Raw genomic sequence first — 11,519 nt, forward strand, 5'->3', positions numbered from 1 at the left:
GTCTTTATGTCTTTAAGACATTCCTGCAGTTTAACTAATTGGTGTGTGTTACCTGGCTTCATGGATAGATAGAGCTGCGTGTCATCTGCATAGCAGTGAAAATTTATGCTATGTTTTCTAATGATGCTGCCTAAGGGAAGCATGTATAATGTAAATAGAATTGGTCCTAGCACTGAACCCTGTGGAACACCATAATTGACCTTAGTGTGTGAAGAGGACTCTCCATTTACTTGAACAAATTGGAGTCTATTAGATAGATATGATACAAACCACTGCAGCGCAGTACCTGTAATACCTACAGCATGTTCTAATCGCTCTAATAGGATATTATGGTCAACAGTATCGAACGCAGCACTGAGGTCTAGCAGGACAAGCACAGAGATGAGTCCACTGTCAGAGGCCATAAGAAGATCATTTGTAACCTTCACTAAAGCTGTTTCTGTGCTGTGATGAGCTCTGAAACCTGACTGAAACTCTTCAAATAAGCCATTCCTCTGCAGATGATCTGTTAGCTGTTTGACAACTACTCTTTCAAGGATTTTTGATATGAAAGGAAGGTTGGAGATTGGCCTGTAATTAGCTAAGACAGCTGGGTCTAGAGATGGCTTTTTAAGTAAGGGTTTAACTACAGCCACCTTGAAGGCCTGTGGTACATAGCTGATTATTAGAGATAGGTTGATGATATTTAAGATTGAAGCATTAATTAATGGCAGGACTTCTTTGAGCAGTTTTGTAGGAATGGGGTCTAAAAGACACGTTGATGGTTTGGAGGAAGTAATTATTGAAGTTAACTCAGAAAGATCAATTGGAGAAAAAGAGTCTAACTTAACATCAGTGGTACTAAAAGTAGCTGTAGATAATATTACATCTGTGGGATGATTATTGGTAATTTTTTCTCTAATGATAAAAATTTTATTTGTGAAGAAGTTCATGAGTCATTACTAGTTAGCGTTAAAGGGATGGTTGGCTCAGTAGAGCTCTGACTTTTTGTCAGCCTGGCTACAGTGCTGAAGAGAAACCTGGGGTTGTTCTTATTTTCTTCAATCAGTGACGAATAGTAAGATGTTCTGGCTTTGCGGAGGGCTTTCTTATAAAGCAGCAAACTATTTCTCCAGGCTAAATGATGATCCTCTAAATTTGTGACACGCCATTTCCTCTCCAGCTTACGAGTTATCTTCTTTAGGCTACGTGTTTGAGAATTATACCACGGAGTCAGGTACTTCTGATTTGAGACCTTAGTTTTCACCGGAGCTACAGTATCCAGAGTCATACGTAGTGAGGAGGTAAAACTATTAACAAGATAATCGACCTCTGTTGGAGTAGCGTTCAGATAGCTGCTCTGCTCTATGTTGGTACAGGCCATTGAAGATGATAACAGTGGGTGGATTATATTCTTAAACTTAGTTACAGCGCTTTCAGAAAGACATCTACTTTGATAAAGTCTACTCCCCACTGCTGTGTAATCAATTATTGTAAATGTAAATGTTATCAGGAAATGATCAGACAGTAGAGGGTTTTCAGGAAACACTGTTAAATGTTCAGTTTCTATGCCATATGTTAAAACAAGATCTAGAGTGTGATTAAAGTGGTGGGTGGGTTCTTTTACATTTTGAGAGAAGCCAATTGAGTCTAATAACAGATTAAATGCCATGTTGAGGCTGTCATTTTTAGCATCTACATGGATGTTAAAATCACCCACAATAATTATTTTATCTGAGCTGAGCACTAAATCAGATAAAAAGTCTGAGAAATCAGAGAGAAACTCTGTGTAAGGCCCAGGTGGACGATATATGATAACAAGTAAGACTGGTTTCTGAGTTTTACAGCTGGGGTGGACGAGGCTAAGCATCAGGCTTTCAAATGAATTAAAAGTCTGTCTTGGTCTTTCGTTAATTAATAGGTTGGTGTGAAAAATTGCTGCCACACCGAAAAATTGTGGAAGAAAAATTGTTCAAGTCATGTTTCTGAAGTCGCAAAGAGGTGACGGTGGCCTGGATTGCAGCTATTTGAAGACCAAATATAACATTCGAGAACACTCCAGCTCACATGTTAGTCTGCTCCAAGCATTTCCACAAAGGTAATTTTTTTGTTGTAGTTAATAAGTAATTTATCATATCATAATTGTTGATGTAGGTTACAAATAAGTCTTATATTGATTTGAATTGAAATCGTTGCGCTATGCTGCTTTGTTTAGTGTGGCTTTGCAGGCTAATGTTTGTTGTATTTTCTAGGCAAACCAGCCAGAAAAAATGCTGAAATGCTAGAGACTGGGCTCCATCTATATACCAGGGTTTTGTACATAACTGTTTTTGGGGCAAATAAAATGCAAGTAGGGATTAAAATTGCAGAATTAATGGTTACAGGTGCTGGAAATGCTAGCGCTTGATGCAGTGTTTTGATTTTGCTGCCATTTGTACCCACAATGCAACGCGCGCAAGTCACGTGGTCTGTCGATCTCCATACGGGAGTGTCTCCAAGACCCCCTATTGACCCTAATCACATTAGCCAAGGTGTGAAAACGGGTGTGGGTCACAATCTGCCAGGGTTTTGGGCGAACCCATTGTGAAGCCTAGCCCCAAATAATCATGTGATTCACTGCGGTGAAATGGCCCAGGGTGTGACTTAAAGAAGTCCAGACGCTTTTCTTTCCAAGCTCCTTAGACATGATGAAGAGATTTTTGTGTTTTTTTTTTTTTTGTTATTACTATGCCAACCCTTTTTAGTTTTGTAAATATTGGCTATTTTAAGAGGTCTTATTTTATTCTTCCTTTATTATTTTATTCTTACTTTGCAAATTTGAGAATTAGATACATTTTACACTGTTGGTTGTAAAGATCTGGATGGATACTTTATTTTATTATCATTTTTAATTCTATTTTTCATTTTTTCAACACTTGGTAAATTGACTTTTTTAAATAAATTGGCCTAATTCTTTTTTAGTTCTATTGATATTGGCAATAGTGAGAAGTGTTATTGTTGAGTTCAAATATATATGATATATAAGAATAAGAATTCAGTAAATTCGGCAATGCCACACTGCCTATGAATCCCAATGAAATGGTCGTCTGTGTTTTATATATTTCATGAATAAAAAAGCCTAGCAAAGTGCAATCCAATTACATGATGAAAACAGTTATCCACCCCAACATCATTTGATCTGTGCGTTTTGCTTTCTCCAAAAATAGCTTCCCGTGTTACCAAGACCAGCTTCTTTCATCTCCGCCTCCTTGCAAAAGTTAAACCATTTCTTTGTTTCAGAGATTTTGAGAAAGCGATCCATGCCTTCATCTCATCTTGCCTCGACTTCTGTAACTCTGGTGTTACCTCGTCATCAATTGGACGACTGTAGCTGGTCCAAAACACTGCAGCACGGCTCCTAACTAGCACATGCAAGCGAGATCACATATCTGCCATATTTGCATCATTACATTGGCTGCCAGTCAGTTTTCAAATTGATTTTAAGATTTTAGCGCTTGTTTTTAAGACGCTGCATGGACCAGCTCCTACATATCTTTCTGATCTCCTAACCTGGTATACTCCTGCAAGATCTTTGAGGTCTGCGGACAAAATGCTCCTTGTTGTCCCTAGGTCCAGATTAAAACACAGAGGAGACCGGGCATTTAAGGTGACTGCTCCTAAATTGTGGAACACTTTGCCTCTGCATATCACGGCCTCCCCAACACTGGATACTTTTAAAACCCGTCTAAAGACCCATTTTTATTCTTTGGCTTTTATATCACTATGAGTCTGTTACTATTGTTTTTACTATCTTATCATTCTATGATTCTATTCCCTTCTAACTTTATTCTATTTTTTATGTCTTCTGCCTTGGCTATTTTTATTGTATAGTACTTTGGTCAACAGTTGTTGTTTTAAAAGTACTATATATATAAATAAACTTGAACTTGAACTAGAAGACCACAAACTATTTGACGTACAAGTCAAATAATTTAAAACAAGAAGATTTTCATAAAGTAATAATAAGCACACTCTATGAACTGCATTAAACTTGGCATGGCTCATATCTCTCACTTCTAGCTCTCGTTTTATTGGAAGTGAACTTCTTTGGCCATGAGTGTTTTATTAGTGTTCATTTACACTGGGCTGGAAGCATGTGGGCAGTAAACATGTGTCACCCTCTGCAGGAATATTTTTCATTCCTCGAAAACCGGAACTGTGCAGAACTGTGTAGAGCATTCAACCCACACTTGACCACTCCCATTGCAATTTACATTAACAGGTCGGACTTGCTCTCACTTTATTCAGAGCTCACAGAAAAAGAGAAAAGGTAAGGAAAACTTTCTATACTAATGAACATCTTAAAGCAGTTAAGCAGTCTTTGTGACATGTAAGCTAGTCAAAGGAATATTTGCAGCACATGGGGTCTATGCGTACTTCATACTGCCTTAAGAAAAATAGCACAAAAAACTGTTATGTTAAATGTTATGGAATTATTATTGCTAATATATTTAAAACAGAAGTCTGGATTACATTTTATAATATGGCCCACAATTAAGAGTGTAATATCTTTAGAAATAGATGAAATTTCCATATATTTTATCTGAAATAAAAGCATATGCACTGCTAAGTATGTGTAGCTAAATATTATAGTGTAATTTCAGGTAAAATATAGGTAAGATTGATTGTGTGTTTGTTTGAGTGTATGTAATGTGTTTTTTGTTTGCTTTTTTTAAACATTTTAGTTTATTGCAAGAGCTTCCGTGATGTCACTGTAACGCATTATATAGGTGCAATAAAGCCATCTTATCTCATCTTACCAAGACTGTTTACTAAGGACAAAGGTCGACCGGAATATCCTTTATTTACAGCTTCACTTCTCGCAACATGTGCAATCAGGCTAAGCTAGACAGACAAAGTAGGTTATCAACTCAATAAATTAATTTACGGTTTGTCAATCCAGGAACAAGCAAGTTCACATGAAAGAATTGGCGTTGGATGCATATGACTGACCCCAAACATGGACGGGTCTACTTGCGATCTATTTACAGACAAAAAGGAAACTATGACTTTAGAAAATATGAAAATACAGGCTGAAAGCAAAACACAGATTATAGATAAAGCAGTGGTCTGACTATCTGTACAAACACAACTCTGCACAATAGTCCCAGAAAGATATAGTGTTTTCAGGACTGTAGCATTAAAAGTACTGTATATGTGGTCGAAGCACTTTGGGTAGTCACACATAGAAAATCCAGGAAGGAAAAGAACAGGTGAGGAAAAATAGCTTTTACCCAGATGAGCCTGTGTTATGAGAAATGCTTTATCTGTTTATTAAACTGCTTTAAGAGTGCTGACAGTGATGTTCTTGATGCGAGAACTGGATCAAAAGTGAAAGATAAAACCTGTGACACACAGGTGCACACCCAAATATTCCAGACCAACAAACTAAGAACTTTTGCTTTTATAGAGGTGATTATAAATGTTCTAGATTACAGGCTGTCTGGTTTTGCTGTGTGGCAGACAGGAATCTGACTCAAATGTTGTACTCAAGCCTCCAGCCAGTGGACAGTGTTTATGCTGTGTTTCTGTTCTGCATTTTTCAAAAAGAAAAATGGAAAATGTGTCATGAGTTTTCATGAGTAAAGATAAAATACTTAATCTATGATACCTATATTTGTCATTTATGTATAATTGCAAGACGGGCACGGACTAAACAGAATTTCTTTGACCTTCATGCTGTAAATGTTGTTTTTCATTTTTTATGTATACACATTAATATAATAAATACATATTGAATCATCAATACTCAGTACTTTTATATTTACAGGCTGTGTGTGTGTGATCTGAAAACATACTATGATAAAACTGTTTTATGTAATGAAACAGTTTCATCACATAAAACATTTTTAAGAAATGTCTTCTTAAAAAATGGGTGTTATAAAATATATAACTTTCCAAAAGTGTACACACAAGTGTTGTGTCAAAGATCCTAACACTTAAACCCATTATAATTTAATTGAACCCACTGCTGTCAATTTTTTTCATGTTGTATCTTTGGCTTATGTGTCCTTTTTTCACTTGTTTCTTCAGGCATGAATTTCGACAACCAGTCCAACACCCAGGTGGTAGTCACCACCACTGCAATGAGTCAAAAGGCTGGGGAGTGGAGCACGGGCATCTGTGACTGCTGCTCTGATATGAACACCTGTAAGTGAACCCAGCAAACCCTACAAACAGCAGGGATTTCTACATCAACCACCTCCTCAGACTTTGTTTGCAGTCATGTAGCAGAGTGTCTGAAGTCAGGATATAAAACAGAGGATACGCAAGAGATTGTTAAAGTAGAATTTATGAAAAACTGGGGTAAACTCATACAGATATGGCATCTCTGCACATTTTTCTTCAAGGTTGCTTCGGATATTGGTGTTTCCCCTGCATGCAGTGTCAGACGGCCAGTAAACATGGATGGTGCTGCGCAATGCCACTCCTGGACTTTTGCTGTGTGGTGTCCTGCTTACTTCGCAATTCTGTCAGAGAGCGCTACAACATCCCTGTAAGTGTGCGAGTGGAGGATAAGGTTATTGTATTTAGCTTAAATTAAGCTGACTACCTGTATGTACAAAGCCAACAAAAACAAATGGTGCAAACATGGCAGAGAGGGACAGGTCAGTTGATTGTATTGTCATACAATCTACCAAAGATGGAGTGCAATTCATTATTACTTCACCCCAACATGTTTTTAAACTTCAGTTTTATGCATTTTTGAGCCACGTAAAATAATTAAATCCTATATTCTGATATTGTCCTGCTGAGTGCAACTCCTTTCCTCCTCCTCGTTTAGGATCTCTATGGTCAATATAAAATTTCCTCAATTCAAAACTTTTTCGAGCTAGCCCAAAGTAAAAATCAATTCATGATAATCCTAAAGGCTTTGTACAATAGTAAACACTTTGTACCATAATATAGCTCTGATCTTGATTTAGAGACAAGGCGACAACTGAATAGGAAGCAGACTTTATCAAGCTGCTTGACCTTCACCCTTCAGCTGTGCGTCTAGAAGACTGCTGTTAAAAATTCAAAATACATGAGAACCTCTCTTCCTCTCCTTCAATTTTCCTGTCCTGCAGGGCTCGTGCTGTGATGACTGCTGCAAAATATTTTGGTGTTATCACTGTGTCTGGTGCCAGATGAATCGTGAGCTGAAGATCAGGGAAAACCAGCACCCTCCCACCTCGACGGTGGTCACCACGCAGGTCGTCCGTGGATAAGATGCAATCATTTTTGCTGTGTGTTGAGTGAATATGACAGTTAATTTTTCAAACAGTATTAATTGTTCAGCACCACACAGTTTTGTCCTCTGCAATATGTCTGTTTTTTAAATTAAGCTTGGATTTTATAGTTCTAGATTATATTTTAAAATGAGATGTTCTGAGTTTCGTTAGCATACTGGTTATTTATCATCTGGAAAACTTTTTAACTCTGTCTAATAAAATCTGTGTCATTTAACGTGCTTGTTATTATTGTAAACTTTTCCAAGTTCAATTTAACCTGTATGAAAATAAAAAATTATAAAAAGACTTGTTGCATATGCAGAAACCAACTGACTCACATTTACAGGTCCTTAAAACACAGAGTCGTCTCAGATCACGCACAGAAGCAGCACTTGGGCAATGTTTGGCCCCAACAGGCCCCACTCCCTACAAATGATACATAAGTGACGTGCTTCAAATTAATATATCACCTGCTCATCAGTGAGTACTGTTTTGCTTTCCAGAAAAGGCTACATGACAAATGATAGTTATCACACCATCAGCTTTATTATTAACAGCATCTTTACTTGCAATAAACTGGATTCTTTGTTTTCTGCTGGAACCTGACTTGTAACACAGAGCAGAGCTGATTGAATCATACTTACAGTTTTTCACAGAAACAGGATGGGTGTTGGGATCGCTGTGACATATCTGTGCTGCTTGACAGTCGTCAAGTAAGCTGTACTCCTCACTACAGATCATTCCCCGAAACTGAGACTCCATTTATATAATAGTTTTTGAACTGAATTAAATTGACAGTTTTTGTTTGATATCATGTGACAGCTTCTGTCTGATATGGAGTTTTGAACATGTATTTTTTGGGGGGGTGAAGAAATTATGTTATGTCTATTAGATTAATATTTAAACCTGCACCGTGGCGTGTTCTCAGTTTGCTTGTTACTTGATGTTTTTTTTAAATTAATAATAATTAAAAAAAAAACACACTATATATAATGATGTACAACACAATCTTATAATGCGGGAGTATGCTTGTGCTGTGAGGTTCCTGCCTCCTAGTAATTGTGTATTTAACCAGTGGACAGGTACGTTTATATATAATATACTGCAACTTACACAATTACAACTGTAGCTATATGCATAGTGTATTTCTTATGTACATTTTAGACCCGGAGGCAGAATTGCAGATGACCTGGTGTTTATTTAGGAACATTAGCACGTCCTCTCTTCCTCTTTGGCTCCACCACAGTTTAAAGTCTGCGGAATTACGAACACGTATCAGCGCAGACACCTGGATCATTCCTCATCGTCGTAGCGTCAACAGGTAAACTCCAGGTCATTTTTTTAAAATCTAAAACAAAGTGTCAGCAGACAGATAAAAAGCAAAAGAAATACATCTCTAAAGACCAAATATTCACTCGTTTATTTCCAGTTTGTATGTGGCGGCTCCTGAATAGCAAGTCTACTACACATCTGTTAGACCGACGTGAGTTAATCTGTAACACGAGTTAATCTGTGACTCTGTTCTTTGAAGTCCTTTCGTGTGCTTTTTAACCGTCCTTGGTATTTCTGTCTGGCAGTATTTACTTAGTACACCTTGTGTAACTTGGCCCAGTTGAGTGGCTGTGTTGTGGACTGTTTTAATCGTGATACTGGTGTCTGAGGTACCAGTGAGGGATCAAAACAGGAACTGCCTTATGAGGTTATGAGGATTCTGTGGATTATGATGTCCTTCTGCCACTTTTTCTTTCTGCATTAACCAGCGCATACTTTCTGTCCTTGTGATCAGTCTACTTTCTCCCCATCTTCATTCTCTGTTTTTAAAAAAAACTTTTTACTTGGGGTTCTTTATCAACTGAGCTTTCAGCAGAGACTGCTCTCATATGTCGGACAATCTTTTCAGTCATTTGCTCGAACACAAGAAAACCTGCAGGTTTTTTTCTGTATCAGCATGAAAATGGTGAAGAAAAGGTGGGGGGGGGGGGGGGGGAATTCCATCTTCATTGCCACGAATGTTTTGGGAAAACCAAATTGATTTTTTTTTTTTAATTCAGCTTCTCTGGAAGTGTCGTTTCGGCTGGGGTAGGTTGATTCATGTTAAAGCTTGATTTTTTTTCTGTGTCCTGGTAAACTTAGACTGAACTCAGTTTTCTAGACCAGTGTTAATGATGAAACAAATAATTACAGCTCCTGAGTCTTTCTATAGGAAAGAAACAACTACACACTAATAGTACACAGAGGTTAAATGAGTGGAAACACAAATTTTCTTCTACAAAAGCAAACTGTGTGTTTTTTCAAGAAAGGAAAAAAATGTTTAAGATTTCTTTAAATGCAGTTTGAAAAAACAGCTCTGTGGTTTTTAAACGGTCACGTGCAATTTCTGTGCCAAAAAGATCACTGTAGGGCCTTATACGCAGGAGTAATACTCCGCTAAACATGTTACAGAAGCAACACTGCAGATAGTTATGTTCAAACCAGTCTTTCTCTGAAGCAGGTCGAACAGGTGACATGCAGGGTGGGGGGAGTCTCTTGTGAGCGGGATGTATAGATGTCTGCAACAGAAGGCTGGGGGCAGCCGATTATCTTCAAATTAGTTCATAGCCTCGAATGGGTTTCTCCTTACAGAGGAGAATCAAATTATGCTATGTCTATTTGATTAATATTTAAACCTGCGCCATGGCGTGTTCTCAGCTATGACCCCTTTAACCTTTCTCTGCGTGGCTCTTGTTTTTTTCTGTCTATTTTCTTCAGGCATGGCCTACCAGCAGCCCAAACAGGTGGTGACAGTCACGGGCGGTAATCAAAACCCGGGGAACTGGAGCACCGGCCTCTGTGATTGCTGTACTGATGTGGTCACCTGTAAGTTAACCCAGCAAACTCTACGAACAGCAGTGATGTATATGAACAGAGATATTTTACTTGTATATATTTTTCTTCGAGGTTGCTGCGCATATTGGTGTTTCCCCTGCATGCAGTGTCAGACAGCTAGTAAACATGGGTGGTGCTGTGGGATGCCACTGCTGGACATTTTCTGCGTGGTGTCCTGCTTACTTCGCAAGTCCGTCAGAGAGCGCTACAACATTCCTGTAAGTGTGTGAGTGGAGGATAGATAAAGTTATTGTAGTTAGCTAAAATTAAACTAAAAACTAAAATGAAGAGTGAAAACTATTTTATTTGACTTCAGTAAATTACTTACTATCATATTTTTTGTATACCTGTAAAAACTCAACTTCTCTAACTTCTCTAGTGCACCTATACTTTAAGCATTTGTATGTAAATATAATTACATTGTCATTTAAATAAAAATTATCTAAATTCCATTTAATTACACGAGTTACTACAGTAACTCTGCTGATTGATTCCGTTACTCTCTCCTCTTCTTCCTCTTCCCGTTCTCTGTCCTGCAGGGCTCGTGCTGTGATGACTGCTGTAAGATACTTTGGTGTTACCCGTGTGTTTGGTGCCAGATGAATCGTGAGCTGAAGATCAGGGAAAACCAGCAGCCCGCCACCTCGACTGTGGTCACCACGCAGGTGTTCCATGAATAAGATGCAGCCATTTGAGCTGTGAATATGACAAAGTTCTTAATAACAACTTTACAATAATGAAACGCTTAGGAAAATATTACTTCTGTTTCTGCAGCACGAGGTGAAAATAGAAAATTTTGCCTTGTGCAGTTCATGCTCTGCAATATGTAATTGATTCACAGAATAAAGTCTGTTTAGTTTTTTTTAACTTTAGATTAAATTTTTAACATCAGATGTTTTGAGTTTTGTTAGCATACTCGAAATATATCATCGGGAAGTATGTATTTGTTTTTTAACCTTGGCCAATGCAATCTATATCATTTAACATGTTTACTCTTATACCAATTGTGTCTAAGTTGGGTTTAACTTGTTGCTAAAATAAAGACTATTCATATTCACCCACTATACGAAGGATTGTTGTACCTTTTTGCACAACTACACATTTCTTGAAAGCTTCCACCGATTTCTCAACACTCCAAAGACAAAACTTATTTAACAAATTTCAAATGAAATAGCCCACACTCCCTCCATATAACACAAGTGAAGTGCTGCAAATTAATAATTGACCCACTGGTCACCTTTCTTCTCTCTTATGATTTTTCTGCAGTTAAGCAGTCAGTAAATACCGTTTTACTTTTGGGGGGAGGGATACAAAGTGAAAAAATGGCTGTAGGCTTGTATGTTAATTCCTCCACAGTTGTCCTTGGTGCAGTCTAAATATTCACCCCAGAATTCCTGCGTATGCTCACCTCTGCTAATACTT

The 11,519-nt window shown here is 37.8% G+C and overlaps 1 protein-coding gene across 1 annotated transcript; it reads left to right on the forward strand.

Annotated features, from left to right (window-relative positions):
• Nucleotides 1-4,845: 4,845 nt before the first annotated feature.
• On the forward strand, nt 4,846-7,229 carry LOC134624001 (placenta-specific gene 8 protein-like). Its single transcript, XM_063468996.1, has 4 exons — nt 4,846-4,876; nt 6,052-6,168; nt 6,369-6,514; nt 7,089-7,229. The coding sequence occupies exons 1-4, from the start codon at nt 4,846-4,848 to the stop codon at nt 7,227-7,229; spliced, it is 435 nt and encodes a 144-aa protein (XP_063325066.1).
• The last annotated feature ends 4,290 nt before the right edge of the window (nt 7,230-11,519 follow it).

This window comes from Pelmatolapia mariae, linkage group LG3_W (genome assembly GCF_036321145.2).
Source record: "Pelmatolapia mariae isolate MD_Pm_ZW linkage group LG3_W, Pm_UMD_F_2, whole genome shotgun sequence".
In the NCBI taxonomy this organism is placed as follows: Eukaryota; Metazoa; Chordata; class Actinopteri; order Cichliformes; family Cichlidae; genus Pelmatolapia; species Pelmatolapia mariae.

Excerpts from the sequence above, each read along its gene's own strand:
- LOC134624001 (XM_063468996.1), top strand. The coding sequence starts at position 4,846 with ATGTGCAATCAGGCTAAGCTAGACAGACAAA. Across the intron at positions 4,877-6,051 it reads GGCTAAGCTAGACAGACAAA|GCATGAATTTCGACAACCAG; the intron begins GTAGGTTATCAA and ends TTGTTTCTTCAG. Across the intron at positions 6,515-7,088 it reads GAGAGCGCTACAACATCCCT|GGCTCGTGCTGTGATGACTG; the intron begins GTAAGTGTGCGA and ends CCTGTCCTGCAG.